The sequence below is a fragment of the Gastrolobium bilobum genome, unplaced genomic scaffold (assembly GCF_033153095.1).
Source record: "Gastrolobium bilobum isolate Gb01-03AN ecotype WA unplaced genomic scaffold, APGP_CSIRO_Gbil_v1 utg356, whole genome shotgun sequence".
Lineage (NCBI taxonomy): Eukaryota > Viridiplantae > Streptophyta > Magnoliopsida > Fabales > Fabaceae > Gastrolobium > Gastrolobium bilobum.
Window position 1 is genome coordinate 120,821 of NW_026898613.1, and position 18,402 is coordinate 139,222.

The 18,402-nt window shown below is 34.7% G+C and overlaps 2 protein-coding genes across 2 annotated transcripts; one reads left to right on the forward strand and one right to left on the reverse strand.

Annotated features, from left to right (window-relative positions):
* Window positions 1-602: 602 nt before the first annotated feature.
* On the forward strand, window positions 603-6,269 carry LOC133317636 (2,3-bisphosphoglycerate-independent phosphoglycerate mutase-like). Its single transcript, XM_061519494.1, has 10 exons — window positions 603-689; window positions 874-1,035; window positions 1,337-1,464; window positions 2,293-2,443; window positions 2,521-2,724; window positions 3,466-3,890; window positions 4,223-4,415; window positions 4,502-4,597; window positions 5,336-5,491; window positions 5,937-6,269. Exons 2-10 carry the CDS (start codon window positions 874-876, stop codon window positions 6,099-6,101), a joined length of 1,680 nt encoding a protein of 559 aa, XP_061375478.1. The 5' UTR covers window positions 603-689; the 3' UTR covers window positions 6,102-6,269.
* A 2,965-nt stretch (window positions 6,270-9,234) lies between these two features.
* LOC133317650 (uncharacterized) lies at window positions 9,235-16,790 on the reverse strand. The gene is made up of 7 exons (XM_061519511.1): window positions 16,404-16,790; window positions 16,000-16,150; window positions 15,792-15,917; window positions 15,615-15,695; window positions 10,881-11,073; window positions 10,525-10,795; window positions 9,235-9,952 (listed from the first exon to the last, which is right to left on the reverse strand). Exons 1-7 carry the CDS (start codon window positions 16,786-16,788, stop codon window positions 9,705-9,707), a joined length of 1,455 nt encoding a protein of 484 aa, XP_061375495.1. The 5' UTR covers window positions 16,789-16,790; the 3' UTR covers window positions 9,235-9,704.
* Between the last annotated feature and the right edge of the window lie 1,612 nt (window positions 16,791-18,402).

Here is an 18,402-nt window from a genome sequence, read left to right on the forward strand (position 1 = left end):
CATCACATCATCACTTCATCACCCAATTATTTTTTTGTTTTGCTTTTGAAAAAGAGAAAGAGAGGCGTGGAGAATCATCTAATAGAACATCCTAGTCCCCAGTAGAAAATACCCAACCTATTTTATAATTGTACATTTTAATTATACCTTATAAAATACATGCAAATTATTAGATGCATAACTTTATCCTATGTAATTATTTTTCAACAACACATAATCCAACTTTTTTCTTAAGCTTAACAAATAAAGTTACAAAATATGTGATAACAACATATGAACGCAAATCCAGTAACGCGTTCGTCATTTTCTTTTTCATCTTATTTTTATTATGATAAGTTCTCAGCGGTCTCTTATTTTTAATAATGAATTAACCATAATATTACATTAAGGTTGTATAAATCTAAATGATAAATATATAATCATTAATTAATCTCTTGGTATGATGAAGAAGAAAAAATAATATGAACATTTTAATTAATAAGTAACACATTCTCACTGTCACGTGACATTTTCCGTCAAAATCATCGTCCCTAAAAAAGAAATAACGAAGCTTCTAGTAATAAAAAATTGTATTTAAACCAAACCCCACACCACACAACACAAACCGCAAAGTTTGGACTTATTACGTTACCTTTGCAACATTTGTGTCGTTGGTTGCGTCTGACACAGACACGGAGAGAAAGAGAGAGGTATGTACCATGAAGTACGATGTTTGAAGTGTCTAATAATATTATAAGTATTCATATGTGATGTTTATGTAGGAGTATGAATCATTGTTAGTTAGTTAGTTAGTTACTACTTACTAGGTTTATATTTGATGTTTGGTTTTGATATTGAATCTGAATTTTGTGGGAAACAAAAAAAAAAACGCAGATGGGTAGCTCAGGTTTCTCATGGAAATTGGTGGATCATACAAAGCTTCCAAAGGGTAAGACGGTGGCTGTGGTGGTTTTGGACGGTTGGGGAGAGGCCAATCCCAGTGAGTATAACTGCATCCACATTGCTGAAACACCCACCATGGATTCCTTTAAAAAGGTACATAATTGCCCTTGTTGGATTGAATCTACGTTTATAGAGATCAAAGATCCATTGAAATTATGAAATGATTATAGCTCAATTGGCGTCAGAAAACTTAGTGGGTGAGAGTGAGAGCACGTGTTTAATCCTCCTCAATACAATTTTTGGGAGAGGTTTAAAGCCTTAATCCCCGGACCTATTCCGAGCGGACTAGTCCCGAAGCGATGAACCGATTGAAATATTAAAAAAAAAAAAGATCCATTGATATTTGGGTTTCCCTGAAAATGAAATGAAAAGGGGTTCTTCTGATTTCTTGCAGGGTGCCCCTGAAAGGTGGAGATTGGTTAAGGCCCATGGTAAAGCCGTAGGGCTTCCAACAGATGATGACATGGGCAATAGTGAAGTTGGTCACAATGCACTTGGTGCTGGTCGTATATATGCTCAGGGGTACACTAAAACTACCCTCTCATCTTCATCTATTTAGCCTTTGCCCCATATGATTTAATGGAGATCATATACTACTTGTCATTTTTTTTTAAGATATACTGATGTTTTCGTATTAGGGCTTGGTCTTTGATGTTTCTTGAATTATGTTACTGGTGTTTCTAGATTTACAATAGCTATAAACTCGAACCATTCTTGTTTCTTGTAAACGTTTTGATTTGCTGTGCCTGTCATTCTTTTATGTCATGGATCCGGCTTAAGATTTTCACAATGTCTTGCTCTGCATTGTTCCTTGAGTTATCCTCAATGCAGTGGCGGAGCCACTTGACACCAGCTAATTTTAAAAAATGGCACAGATTTTTTTAAAAAATTATGGTACAACCTTAGTACTGGTTGAGTTTAAAAAAATAATACAACCTTGGAACTGACTGAATTCTACCTAGTGCGTCTTTTGGCACTGACTGAGTTTTTCTTCTTGCTCCGCCACTGCCTCAATGTGATCAATAACTACAAATGTGCCTCATTCTCTTGTCGAGTTTAGTTTTTGGATGCAACACAATAATCAACAATAACTTTGTGGCCTTTTCTTATTGTATATCACTTTTTGCAAGGATTTTGTATTCTTATGTTTCGGTGGACATTGTGTCGTATAATTTCAATGAGTTTCTATGGTGGAATTAGGATTTACCATTGCACGCTTATTATCTTGAGATGTTTAATTATGATCTTCCCTATTAGCTCTGCTATTTGGTCTTTTGCTTTTCTTGTCTTAATTATATTACTAGCATCTGTGACGTTTGGGATATCTTGGTCTGTGATTATTCATTTTAGTGCAAAGCTTGTTGACCTTGCTCTAGCCTCTGGAAAAATTTATGAAGGAGAAGGTTTCAAGTACATAAAGGAATGTTTTGAAAATGGAACATTGCATCTCATTGGGTTACTGAGTGATGGTGGAGTTCACTCCAGACTTGATCAGTTGCAGGTAATTATTCTGGCTTCGAACTTTTGTTTCTTCATGCCTATAAAACTGATTCTTTCTAACTAACTATTTTTGTACAGTGGTTGCTTAAAGGGGTTAGTGAGCGAGGTGTTAAAAGAGTCCGTGTCCATATTCTTACGGATGGCCGTGATGTTTTGGATGGCTCAAGTGTGGCATTTGTGGAAACCCTTGAAAATGATCTTGCGAAATTGCGTGAGAAAGGTATTGATGCAAAGATAGCATCAGGTGGAGGTCGCATGTATGTCACAATGGATCGCTATGAGGTATTATATTCAATGGTCTGGAAATGACCTTCAATTTTCATAAGTCAGGCAACTTTCATTACTTCTATATGGATTTTAGTTATAAACTTGCAAATTTACACTTCTTTTTTTTCCCTCTGTTTGTTTGTACACAAGACAACATTAATTTCTTAAAAAATGGGATAGGTGTTAACAGCAATTATAATATTTATAAATTTAAAGATAGTTCACTGTATGGTGCCTGATTACATTTGTGAGTTGAGTTCTGCATCTGACTTCTCTTAAAATTCCAACACTTTTGGGTCCAAGATAGTGGTCATCAGATATAGCAGTGACCATTCCAGTGTTTCACTTTGAATTTGGCTTAGTATTTTATCATCTCATGCTGGTACTTAACCTGCATCATTGAACTTTAACTAGTTTTTTCCGCTGATTTTTGTGTATCTATGAATCTACTATACACCAACCAATTTTATTATTGCCTCTGAAGTTTGGCAAAGGAAAAAAAAAATGATTCATGCAGTGAATCATGACTGCCTTCACTAAGGTTTCAGGTTATGGGTGGAAGTGTTGTTAAATCGTTTATTTATTTATTTTGGGCGTGAAAACATTGAAGTTATGAGATTACCTTTTTGTGGTTAACTTTGTATTTTCAAATTCATTTCGTTATATACATCAAAGAAATAAGCTTGACTTGAAATATTTGTGTGTGTGTGTGTTTTTCTGTTATATATGAATCAATGATTTCAAAACAAACTGCAGAATGATTGGAATGTTGTGAAACGAGGGTGGGATGCTCAAGTTCTTGGTGAAGCCCCTCATAAGTTTACAAGTGCTCTTGAAGCTGTCAAGAAACTGAGGGCAGAACCAAAAGCCAATGACCAGTATCTGCCTCCTTTTGTTATCGTTGATGAGAAAGGGAAGCCTGTTGGTCCAATAGTTGATGGTGATGCTGTTGTTACATTCAACTTCCGGGCAGATCGTATGACTATGATTGCTAAGGCTCTTGAATATGAAAATTTTGACAAATTTGATAGAGTTCGATACCCTAAAATCCACTATGCTGGAATGCTTGAATATGATGGTGAATTGAAGCTTCCAAGTCATTACCTTGTTTCTCCACCAGAGATTGAAAGGACTTCTGGTGAATATTTAGTGAATAATGGTATTCGAACTTTTGCTTGCAGGTGAGTTATCACTACTTTAATCTTTAGTAGGATTTTTATGATATTGTAATACTTCCATGCAAATACTTAAATTTTCTACATGCTATTCTATTCTTGATGAATGTTTTGGAACTATGTAATGCATAAGAAGTCATTATATTTGTTTTTCTTGGCTCAACCTAGTGGACAAATGTTTCTCATTTTTGAGCCCTTTCCACTAGGGTTAATAATTAATAAGATAACAATTTTGTGTGGGGGAGAAATAGGAGGTAGAAATTCATATCTCCTTTATGAAAGTAATGTTTACATTAGGCAATCTTCAGTATCTATAACTTATGCTTCTTTGTCAACAGTGAAACTGTTAAATTTGGTCATGTCACATTCTTCTGGAATGGAAACCGCACTGGGTATTTTAATTCAGAATTGGAGGAATATGTCGAAATTCCTAGTGACTCTGGGATTACATTCAATGAACAACCAAAAATGAAAGCATTGCAGATTGCTGAAAAGGCAAGGGATGCTATTCTTAGCCGGAAATTTGATCAGGTAATTAATAATGTAGGTTATGAGGTGATTTTGGTTATCATGGTGTTATTAAAATTTTAGTTACTCTTATTCTGTTTGTTGCATAGGTACGTGTCAACATACCAAATGGTGATATGGTGGGGCATACAGGTGACATTGAAGCAACAATTGTGGCTTGCAAGGCAGCTGATGATGCTGTGAAGGTATGAACGTCAATTTTCAAATTTGCTGGAGCATTTATGCAAATAATATGTTTTCTGAACTTGGCTGAAAATTTGAGAATTCTTTGTCATTATATAGGTTTTTATTTCATGAGTAAAAGCGGTGCAAGGGTGATTAACAAGTAATAAAAAGTGAAAATGTTTGATTTGTATAAGGGGTGATTCTAGTGAAAAAGCTAATCTTATGCGAGAAATGACAGGAGTGAATCTTTTGTTTGATTTGTATGAAAAGTTCAGCTTTAAGACATCAAGACATGCAACTCAGTAGATTTGTCTCTTTCTCTCTCTCTCTCTCTCCCGTAAAATGAGTAGGTTATGTTAAGAACTACAATGAGAGGATCCAAATTCCATCTTTCCCATTTTTGGTATATTATTTGGTCAACAGAAAGTATTCATATCACATGTCCCTTTTTCTTGTCCTACCACTAAAATTGTTCCCTAGACATTGAAGATGAGGTTTTTTTTCCTTTTCATGTTATAATTACAAAATATTTAGCTTTTGTGGTTAATTTGGTTTATTCATATCAAATAGCTTTATGTTCCACTTAATTTCTTCTTCTTAAGGAGGGAAATGAGCAAATGCCTTCTGATGCTATTGCCAATTAAGCCATTAGTGCAAGAAAAAAAAAATTATATCCTAAAATGAAACAAACAAGAGAGCTGAAGGCTAAATAGCTATTCATTGTATTAATTAATGTGTATTTTCATATGTAATTGCAGATGATTATTGATGCAATAGAGCAAGTGGGTGGAATTTATGTTGTCACTGCTGACCATGGAAATGCAGAGGATATGGTCAAGAGGGATAAATCTGGAAAACCTCTTCTTGACAAGAGTGGAAATATCCAGATTCTTACTTCCCATACTCTTCAGCCTGTAAGTTTTACAAATTATAGTCATTCATTGATGAGAACTTTACATGAGATACAATATTCTATCTGCTTTCAATGAGTTATGGATGAATCTCTAGGAAATCATTGTTAGTGTTATAACAAAGGTTCCTTGTTAATTAATTTGGACAAATGTCTCAAAATAAAGGCCTATTATCAAAATGGCCTTTATTCAAGCAGTTCAAATAAAGCATTCATATATGGTCTTTTCTTACTATAAAAACTACGCGTCATGAAACTCCGACTTGTGAGAGTAGGGGTAAGGGAAATCCTTATACACAATCTTATTTTTATATTTTTGGCAAAGAACGTGTGACCTTTCGAACCCTTTGCGTATGTGGGCTTTTCTTACTATGTACTTGCATAATCCTTATTGACAACCAAGCTTAATTTTAGTTCTAAATCTCTCATACTTTTCCTTGCTGGTTAAGGTGCCAATTGCCATTGGAGGACCTGGATTGTCACCAGGTGTCAGGTTTCAAAATGATGTTCCAAATGGTGGGCTGGCCAACGTTGCTGCAACTGTGATGAATCTTCACGGATTTGAGGCTCCCAGTGACTATGAGCCAACTCTTATAGAAGTAGTTGATAAGTAGGAAACCAATAGAAGAGTTATAATGTACAAAAATTTATGAAAGGCTGTGGCTTACAGCCTTAAAATAATTAGAAGTTTTCATCCCTCCACATGTATTGTGGGGTTTTGTTCTTATGAATTGGATCAGTCTGCAGTTGGCAGGACAATACAACTAATTAATGCTATTTTGAGTGCAGTTCTTTTCCTTTAGCCTTCTTTGTGCAGAATAATAGTTTTTTTTTTTTTTGAGATATTCCAATCGGTTCATCGTTTCGCGACTAGTCCGATTCGTGATGGGTCATGAGATTAAGTCTTTAAATCCCTCCCAAAGACAATATTGAGGAGGATCGAATACATGCCTTCACTCCCATTTGCTCAGTTTTCTGGCACCCATTAAGCTACTATCATTTGGTTTGTGCTGAATAATAGTTCAATCAGGTTATTTGTGATTGGCTTTGTCAACCTGCAAGGCCATCTCTAAATCATGCTTGTGAAGTGTGATGTCTGGAATACCTTTAGGGGGTGTTTGGTTCAAGTTTTTGGAGAGGATTACCGGTAATCCTTCTTTGGTAAATGTAATTACCACGTTTGGTAGAAGGAATAAATTACGATTCCCGGATATCTAAGGATTACCGGTAATTTGATTTATAAAGAAAAGTCACTATTCAGATTACCAAAAATAATATGGTAATTCGGAATACCAATCAGAATACCAAGTAAAGGGAAAGCACAACAATAAATTTTGAGACAAAAATACCCCAATACACATAAAAATCTAGACCCAATCTATCAATTACAAAAGTAAAAATAGTTTGGGGTTATTTTTGTAAAATAACTCATATTCCAAGTCATATTTCGTTCTAAACCAAATATGGAATCAGTAATTTTTACCCAGTATTCCCGGTAATATTTTGGCGAACTAAACACATCTTTCGTAGGATTCCAAGTAAACTCAATTTCTACTGAATTCCCATTAATCATGATTCCCGGTCACCAAAAAATTTCTCCTGTACCAAACACACCCTTACTGGCTGATGATTTGTGTGTTCTCATGTTGATGTTGATGAGGGGAGATATATCTTTTATCTTCATGATTCATGCTTTGCAAAACTTGCATCTTGTTCAAGTTCTAATGAAAATCTTATTGAAAGAATAATATGACCATAGAAATGGTTGTTCCTCGTTATAAACCAATTAATTGCATTGGAAATTTGGAATACACTTGATTCCTCTAAAATGTTTTTACGGTCAAGTCCATTTGTATCAAATTTAAAACCTTAAACTTTAAAAATAAGCATATTTTTTTGGTAATTAAAAATAAGCATTTTACCCCATTAAAAAAGGGATGGTAGATTAAAGTTAAACTCCAAATCGGGCCTAAAAAGATCGACAATACGTGTGTAAATGAATGATTTATAATTTGTTGGAATATTCCAGAGTGTTATACAATGAATGCCAAAACCGTTAACCTTAGGCCCTATGTTATGGATGATGTGTGCGCATCATAATCATGTGATAAGGGAGTGAGGGGAACATTAAATGATAGAAGATATTTTGTTTTGTAATGAGATATGGTGGATTCGACTCTCATCTAGAACAACTATATATTATTTTAATAAATTGTAAAAACATTCGGCATTTTGATAAATTAATTAGAGCTAGCATTAATTAAGTAAATGAAATGCATTTAAGTTTAGATTGCAATATACACATTCAAGGTGGGTGGTATCTTGTATTCTTACGGGGTGAGAATGAGAAAATTTTACATAATTTATACGACATAAATAATTTTACTTTAATATTTTTATGAATAAAATATTCTTTTTTCCTTTCCTGCCGCTTCAACTCACTGAATAAACGCAGAGGTATGTGCAGTCACTAGTTTAATGATTAAAATTTTAAGGTATGCGGAGTTACTAGTTAAGGTTTAAGAGTTTTCTTCTTGTCCAAAAAAAAAAAGGTTTGAAAGTTTTCTATAATTTTTTTTTTTTTTACCAACAATAATTCATCAGCTTCATAGGCTAGTTAACTGTACTCCTAAAGATTAGTTTTATAAAATCAAAATATTTGAGCTAATATTCATGAGAATATTTTGATCTACCAAACAGTTTTTTTATAACATTCCTAAGAAATTTGCTTTTTTAATATATTCCTCAAAATTGTGATTATCAGGAACATGATAATCCAACCAAAAAACTTTATCATGTTTTTGTTAGTTTTAATTTATTTATATGACTATACAAATATACAGAATATGAATAATAATTTTTACAAATTAATATTGAAAAATTCTTCATTTATATGACTTTTAGTCAGATATTGTTCACTATATTACTTTTAAGTTAACAAATATATTTAACTTTTCTAAAACTACATATATTGTTTCATTTAATTTTTAGACAAATCGATTTTCAACCAAAAGTTATTTTTATGGTGTTTTGATTTAAAACACTTTTCAAAATTTCTACCAAAAAAGAAACATTTTAAAATAATAATTATAAGTTAATCCAAATTATTATCCCTATAATGGAAGAATCAAACTTTAAGACACGTTTTATGGTTAACCAAGTATTAGATTTATTTATTTTTTGAGGGTACAACCAATTATTAGAATATAAGTAAATTATTCGAATACTTAAAAAACTACAAACTATTCTTTCGCCTTTTACTAAAAAAACTACAAACAGGTTTTTGGAGTCATTATCCCAAAGAGAAATATAAAAATATGCCACTAGATAAAAAAGAAAAAGAAAAAAGAATCTTATCCCTTTCCTCTTTTCAATCACAAGCATAATTCTAAAAACTGGTCTGGTTAGATCAAATCATCAAACCTAATACCCAGTATGGTTCAATTTATATAATAATTTTCTTCACGAGCGGTGAACTAATCAAACCGTTATGTGACCAAAACATGGCCACTAAACACAAGAAACAAAAAAGGGGAATATTAATCTTATGTTACATGAGTATTATCTCATGTTATAGAGAGAGTTTAAGTGGGGTCCACCATTAAAAAGTAAAAAAGAAAAAGAAAAAAGAAGGGGTGCGATTTTCGATGTGATAGAAAATGAGATAACTACCTCATGTAAAATGAGAGTAGTATTTCCCAACAAAAAAAGGTTGAAGCAAAATATTCAGTATTATATGGTTACATAAACTCCAGCACATCCATTATGTGACAAAAATAGCAGCAGCATAACAATGGGGTCTCCTTAATTCCTAGAAAACTATTAGAACAAAAAAGTAGCGGCATAACAAAGAACACTAGAATGACCCATGTAGTTTGCCCTTTTTTGCCTCCATCCCACATTGTCCCCTTTGAATTCCAGGATGAACTAATAATACAAGTAATATGTTTCATTATCTGCCTCAAAATTCTATGAGTAGTAATTGCATTCACTATACAGAAACTATTAAGGCCAAACCTCTAAGACCACCTAAAACTCAGTAAAAGAAAAGCATGCATATCAATTTTTCCAGAACTCCTCCTTGTTTCACTCTTTTACTAGTTTTTCTTGCACAAACTATGAAATACACAACTGCAAAGTGCTAGATTACAGTTTCATATCAACTAATGCTTTAATGCTGAGGCACTATATATCTCATCACCAAAAGCACATTGTCACTAGTTAGACCATACATGAACTAGACCATGCCTGTTACCAGTATATATCTCATTTCGATCTTCGTCGTAAAAGAGGGCTGTTATGTCCTCCAAAGCCTCTGCAACTGAACTCCTTAGTTGGGATGAATGACTCAGCTTGCAGCTGCAAGCAGTATTTCTGCACTCATCTACCTTGAAGCTGCTATTTGTTGCATCAATTTTAGCCACACATTTCCCACTCAAGATATTGCTGATATTTATGGAACCAGCTGTTCAAGAAATCAATCATAATGATATAAAATCACTTCAACAAATTAAAAGCTATTTATGATTATTCCTAGGGATGTAAATAGGTTGGGCCAGACTAGGCTTTGGTCTAAATAGATCAGACCTATTCAAAATGTTTTAAATCTGGCATAGCCTAGTGTAGGCTACATTATAGGTTTGGCCTGACTTATATTTGACAATCAAATACCCAGCCTAGGCCTATTAACCTGTTTAAGCCTTCAATAACAATCAAAATTAGAACAAAATATATAAAATAATTTTTTATTAATTAAAATTATAAATATATTCATTTTACTTTATATTAATCAAAATAAATAATACGATATAGATTGACCTATAGGCTTGTAAGCCAATCTTTGTAAAAGTAGACCTACGTCCTGTTTTCTAAACAAGTTTTTTAAGGCCCAAGTTTGTTTTATTTTACTAAATATTCTAGGTAGGGCCTGCCCTGGCATAGGTCGGGCCATAGACCCTTGGTAGGTCGCCTACCCCATTTACAACCGTAATTATTCCATTCAGAATTCAAAGAACAATCAAGCTCAAAGACAATTACCATTGCCTTCCATCCATTGATCATCAGAATCAGCCTTGCAGTAAGAGATAATGAGATCCTGATCACTAGTTATGTATATGTTATTTGTATTGCAATCTGGATGCCATAACAGGTGATCCTCAAATGAAGTAACAAGTTCCCCACGAAAGTTCCAAACAGCAACTGTTCGATTTCTGAAAGTAAGGAACAACTGATTCTCGTACAGAAAGATAAATGCCGATGGAGTCATGAACTCAGTCTTGCTTACCTCCATAAGTTCAGCATTTCGAACCTATGAACAAAAGGAATTACACAAACAGACATGAAAGTACTAACAGATATAAAAAATTTAACAGCAAAGGCCAAATGAAGCTTACATCAAGAATCTGAAGGTTCTCATTTTCTTGCTTGACTAGAAGCTTTTCATTAAATTGCTCTATGAAGTCCACTTTTTTATTCCGATGAAGTAGATGGTTAAATGATTTGAGAACTGTGCCATCTTCAATGGATATAATCTTAAGGGGAATATGGCCACTGGCTCTATGGAAAATTAATAACATGATGCCAGGACTGTAACAAAAGATCAAGTAATAAATTAAATAAATTGTTGTAACAGTTCGGCATCCACTAAAACAAAATATTTCCTGCAATTATTGTAATTATTATTAATAATTTTTTTTATTAATTACCGCCGATTAGATGTTTTCTTAGGCAAATAATTATTTAGCTAGGTTTATATTTTGGAATAAAACCATGTAGTGTAATTTAATTCAGAACTAATATTCAGTCTTTTTTCATCCCGATCTTGGACACTCTTGCTTCCGCAAATTAACCCTTACCTAGCTTCGTTGCATCCTTCATAGCAACTGCCTTCAGTGTGGCTGGTCTCCTCCCTTTGTTTGTGCCTTCATTTGCTCTGAATTCCGCTAGCGCATTCAGCCATCGCTGACCATCGCCATTTGCTACCACAGCTTCTCTGACTGGTGGCCCTGTCAACTAGTTCGCCATGCCTAGACCGTCTATCTACCAAATACCCCCTGCAAGCAGCCCAGTCACATGATTTCAAGCATGCCCTGATCCTAAGTGCGTCAAATTCATACGCCGCTGCTCATACCAGGTGTGACAGCATCCAGCCGCTGGATATAATCAGCTCAACCTGGCTTTCTTTATCCTGATTTGCCCTCATCCGGTCCACACAGCACCACCTGCGAGCTCTTTCTCTCATCTCCTCCATGACCCAACCAAATCATTCACCTACTGTCACCATCTGAGACTCTGAGACAACCCACAACTCTACCATTGCCCACTCCATCATGTCCAATACCATGCCACTCACTCCCAATCACCTACCAGTCTTGCATCCTACCTATCTCCTTATAGGAAAAAATTCTTTACAATGGGCCCAAGTCATTCATACTACCCTTGAAGGACGACAGAAACTAAACTACATTGAATGAAAAGGCCCTAGTTAGACAGGCCCAAAGTTTGATGAGTGACATGATGAAGACTCCCTTATCATGACATGGCTACGGAATTCTATAATGTTGGAGGTTAGTTGGAAGTGTATATTCTAGCCCACTGCCCATGAGATTCGGGATACCCTCCCTAAGACTAATTTCATGAAACAGGATATAACCACTTGTTATGAGTTAAAAACCATAAATTTTCTACCAAACAGGGAACCCTCTTTGTTAAAGATTACTATGGGATCCTTAATGGGTTATAGATTGAACTAGATCAATATCAGAATATGAATATGGAGTGCAGCAATGATGCTTCCACTTTAGCTTTGTTGAAAGAGACCTCATCTTTGAGTTCTTCTCAGGTTTGAACTCCGGGTATGGTCCTATTAGGATTCAATTCTGGAAAAGGGGAAACTTCTGCCTCTCTACAAGGTCATCTACACTATTCGAGGAGAAGAAAGCCATAAGTTTGTCATGCTGGACAACAAACCAGTGATGGATCAGCTTTGATAACAGGCAAGTCTACAAAGCCAGGTAAGACTACTTCCAAGTCCAACAAGGACGCACCTATTGTAAGAAATCTGGCCACACAAAGGAGAGCTTTAAGCTCCATGGGAATGACCGGGTTCTATGTTGCTTAGGAGGAGTCAAAGGTATTCAACACAGCTAGCTCAGTCTGACCTCTTCAGATTCTATGACTACGGGTGAGGTCCCAAAGGTGGCAGATTACAAAGAAATAAGAAGATAAGAGGTCCTACTCCTTAAAAAAAGAAAAAACAACCAAGAGAGAACAAAGAAAACCCTTTAAAAGGACATGTGCTTTACACCAAACAGCAGCCAAATCTCCTTAAAGATGAGAGTTCGCTCCAACCAAATGCACCACAGTGTAGCATAAATTACACAGTGCCACAAAAATCTAGCTTCTTTTCTTTACTTCTATCAAAACTAGTAACACTAGTTAACTTATCTAGTCCAAGGACCTAGGGCACACCCAACATTCTCCAAAATTGCCAAACAAAGAATTCCATAAAGAAATAGCTATAGAGTGATTCTTAGCTAGTACCACACATAACACATATAAGGAGAAGTAGCCTTATGTGGCCTACAAACCTGTAGCATGTCTTTGGTATTAATTCTATTAAGCAAAGCTTTCCAAATACAAGACATAACCTTAAGGGGAGTTGGACTTCCAAATAGGTTTATCAAGATGATACTATATTCAATGAATCAATTCGTAATTGAATAAAAGGTTTGCATGAAAACATCCTTAGAAGGATCGAGGGACCAAATCCTTTTATCTAGATTATACAACAAGAGAACAAAGTCAAGGAGACCCAAGAGTGTCTCCAATTCAGAGGATTCCCTACAAATTAAGTTACAAAATTAAAAAGGAAATCCAATAAAGGAGTGGAGTATTGAACACTAAAATTGTGGATAGGAGAATTGCATAAGGAAGATTGATGATAAGTTTTGGGAAAGCCAAACTAAAAGGGGAACATCCTACCCAATAGCTCTGCCAAAAGTTAACCTGAGAACCATTACATACCTTGAAGGAAAGTAATGACTTAAAGGTAGTATAACCATGTGAGATAAATTTTCATGGACTAAAATGAGAAGCTCTTATCTACTAAAAACAAATGTCTGGTTGCTATACTGTGTCCCACCAATTTTGGTCTAATCCATACCCCAAATAACCAAATGCCAAAGGGGGTGAGGTTCCAGAGGAACATGCCAAAGCCATTTACCTGCCAGAGCAATGTTCTCGGAGACCAAATTGTGAAGAACCAAACCCCATCCTTCTTAGGGAAATAACACACATCCCCAGTCACCAAGTGGTCATGTCCCATATTAGTAGCACCCTACCGAAGAAAATCCCTCATAATCTTCTATGTTATTAGTAACTGTCTAGGATATGAAATAAAGATAAGTAGTAGAGATGAATGCTAGAAAGACATGTCTGGATGAGGGTAATCCGATCCCCTACAGAAAAGTAAGACCCTTTCCAACAGTCTAGGTGCTTAGATATCTTCATAACAACTGGGTCCCAAAAAGAAACAGCTCTTGGGTTATCACCCAAGGGAACTCCTAAGTAAACAAGAGGCCACTCCAAAATCCGATAACTTGCCACAGCTTTGATAGAAGAGAAAGTTTCAGAATCTACAATAATACAAGCCAAACCTTAAATAGAGAGAGCACTCATGATACTCTCCACATAACTTTGGTGCCATCAGCAAACTGCAAATGAGAGACTACTACCCCTTCTGAGCCCACTACAAATGAGAGACTACTACCCCTTCCGAGCCCACTATGGATCTTTTAATAGACCTTCAAACAGTTGCTCTAGAAATAAGACGACTAAGTCCATCCACCACCAAAGTGAACAAAAATGGAGATAAAGGATCTCCTTACCTCATATTCCACTGACTGTGAAACCAAGCTTTTGGCTTTCCATTTACAATTATAAAACAGGTATGAGATGAGAGAAATCCTGAAATCCAATTTCTCCATCTAAAGGAAGACCCCCTTTTTCTATAAAACCTTATCAGTAAGGTTCCTCAACATCCATTTCAAGCACTTGACCTTTTTTAACCTTTTCCTCACATCACCAAACACTTCATTGACAACCAAAGCAGCATATAAGATCTGTCTATGTGCAAGAAAAGCACTCTGATTCTCAGAAATAGAGTCTTCCAACACCTCATTCGCACAGATAGAATGGATCTTTGTAATGATTTTATACAAACTGGACACAAGACTGATGGTTATGTAATCTTTAACTCTAATAGATCTATATTTCTTAGAGACCAGCGAAATAAAAGTAGATATTAACCCAAGATTTTCCATTGCTATGGATGGAATTCAGCAAACACCTTTAAAAGATCACCTTTAATGATATCCCGACAACCATGAAAAAAATAGCCAACAGTAGGGCTGTCGGGTCCGGAGCCTTATCTATACTCCAAATTTCCGTCATTATTTCCTCTTCTTGAAAGGGTCTTTCCAGGAAAGAAGCCCTGTCCTGAGGGATAGCACACCAATCTAAATTCTCAAAAGAAAGGTCTTGACAAATTCTCCTCATTAAACAAATCCTTATAGAACTGGGTAATTTCCTTGGAAAAAGCTCCACTATCTCAAACAAGCTCCTCAATTGCAATTCTCAACTCCTTAACCGTACTTTTTCTCCTCTTTCCTGTAGCCACCTTATAAAAAAGCTTAGAATTTACATCCCTATTCTTAGCCCATTCATTAGTGAGTAGTGCATCCATAACTTAATTTCTTTAAGGATTCCATCTTTCAAGTAGCAAATATGAGTATGTGGATCTGATGCAAAATATAACTGAAGAGAGTTAATTGACAAAGACCAGAAACCAAAATGACCATATTATATCAATTAAGGAAATGAACCCTAAATCTTATTACTAAATTATGACCACCCCATCTGTCAGTAAAAAAATAAGGACCTGAATAGTCTTGGCATGTGAATATATAAGAGAACGTATGATGCAAAGTGTAAAAACAAACAGGACCGAAGTACCAACAAGACGATCATGCTCATGACTTGACTCAACCGAATTTATTTAGTAAAATGGGGTTTCAGCAGACACTGGAACAGTGAAGCACAAAGTCAAGTAAAAAAAAGGACAGTACCTGATCTTGATTTCCTGAACATTGCTATCTGAAATCGAGTAAAGCATGGTGTAGTTTTTAAGATCAAAGACCTTGTATATACTGATACCATTGGATGAAAACGTGTTAGATAGAAAAACCAACCGGCAATGCATAATTAACTTACGTAACACTTGAAGTGAAATAGAAAGAAAGTACCTGTTTTGTGCAGAATAAGTCAGGACCTTTCCATTAACATCATCAAACTCTACAAATCCAGGCCATTTCAAAGACTCAGACTGGAAAAGAGGAAACCCGGCATCCGGCTTGGCCCTTCGTATGTATCTAGGAAAACAAATGAATGAACATGTAAGCAAAATAAGTAGGGTGGGGGGAATTTGAATACACAGCCGCAGAATGCACGCACTCAATCCTTGTAGATCTGCATTTCAAAGAGCTGAAGTTCTCAGAAGCATAAACCGATACTGTAATAAGTGAGTCATTGTTCTTGTTGTAGAAGAGGCTCCGGATGACTTCATCAGGGCAAACATTCAAAAAGCAAATCCTCTCATTCGTTTCTGCAAGGAATTCACACATAAAAAAAAATCCAATCTCATGGTTTATTATACAAATATGACAATGATCAATTAAAGGGTAATGAGCAATGGCAAATCACACATAAAAATCAAAGGTCGTGATTCATAACCTATACACAAATACAACAATGATTAATTAATGGGTGATGGGCAATGGCAATTCATACATAAAAAACAAAAAAAGTAACGATTTTTAATGAATATAAACAAATAAAACAAAGATGGGTAACCTCACCTCTACTAAAAGCTGCACATAAACCAGAGTGGGCAAGAGCAAAGACTATGTTTTTGGCAGCAACAATTTCAACAATTTTGGTTCTTTTCATGAGGAAAGGCAAAAGGGTAGAAGGAGAAGAAGAGTGAGACTTAGGATCATGAGTGTCATATTGTTGAGACAAACGCATGGTGCGGAATCTGTGAGGGGCAGTGGCGGTGGCAAAAGAACGATGAGGTTTGGAACTAATCTCGCGGGTTAGGAGCTTCTTGATGAGACTGTTGCTGTTGTTGTTGATGAATAATAATCCATTATTGCCATTGCCATTGTCATCGTTGCCACTTCCTCCTCTCTTGCTTGCAACTATGCGTCGACCACACCAACCTCCACGCCTTTTTCCTTCCATTCTCAACCAAATTATTCTCTCATTTATCGATCATATATCATATATACAAATGCAATATCATATTTGCTTTTCACTTTTATTTCAACCATTGTAATTATCCTTCTTCTTCTTTTTTTTTTCTTCTCTCTTTCCAACATTTTTTTTTTAATAGTTTTACAAAAGTTACGTGATTGTGTAATGTTATAGAGATTCATTTTGCGTGCCATAATTTTCTTTTTTCTTCAAAAAGTGTGTGTCCCACAAAATATTGTGTGCGTAGAAAAGTTTATTGTGTCATGTTAAATGATAAAAGCAAACTCATTTTTATAATTCGTAAAAAGATATTCAACCGATTCAAATCGTAATGACAAAACCAAGAAAATCAATAAGTGAATTAACCGAAAATTGAAAAATTAAAAATCGAAAAAAAAACCCATTTATTTTGAGGAGAAGTATATTGTAACAACTAATTAGTGTTATTAACGATCAATTTTACGGTTAAATCAATTATGTTGATCCAACGGTTATATTTATTTCTATCTTTGTATAATTATGATTCTCCATATTTAATACGGTAAAAATGAATATAAAGTATTAAATATTTATATCCTGGATTGATAGTAATATTAGTAGTAACACTAATTAATGAAATTGATCGATAATAGCATTAATTAGTGGTTACAAGTGTCCTACTTATAATTACAAAAGATCTAATCGATAAATTTAAAACCGGATAAACGATTAATTCTAAAACTATAAGGACAAAAGTGAAGCTTTCCGTTTACCAAAAAAAAAAAAAAAAAAACTTTTCCTAAAAAATTATAAATTTAACATTTTCTATTTGTTAACAAACAAACCAAGCGTGAAAATGAGATAAACATTTTTAATGTGCAAATGTAATAGTCGGATCATTGGTAAATAAATTTAAATATTATTATTTAAATAAAAAATTACGAAAATGTATCATTTTGAAATCAAAATTTTGGCGCATTAGAATGTTTATTTGCGTCCAATCTAGATGCGACTAATCCAGTAATGACACATGACATAAAATTTTTAATAGTTTTACAATAAAATTTTAGAAGACGATAACTTTTAACTCGAGTGTCCAAATCAGCTATGTGAAATAAAAAAAACCATTAAATTCGTACACCTGAGTCAAAAGTTATCGCCTTCCGAAGTTTTAATGTAAAATTGTTAAAAAATTTGTATCACATATCATCACCAGGTGAGTTTAGGCGCGACCAAGCACCCTCTAAGGCCTTACTTGGGCGCGATTAGTTGTTACAAATTCGTAAATTGATTCCAAAATGCTATATTTTCATAATTTCTTATTTAAATAATAATAATAATATATTTTTTCCCCAGATTTTAGCATGACTTTTTTTTTCTTTTTTTTATTCCTTACTTTGAACATATATTAGCCACCAAGAAATCGTGGCAAATGTTCATATTTATCTTATAAAAAAAAAGGAAAAAGTTCATCGATGCCCCTGTGGTTTGCTTCAGAATCATTTATGTCTCTGTGGTTTTTTTTCTATCACATATGCCCCTGTGCTTTGTAAAAAATAAGAAACCACTGGGGTATATGTGATAAAAAACATACCCTTTTACAAATCACAGGGGCATATGTGA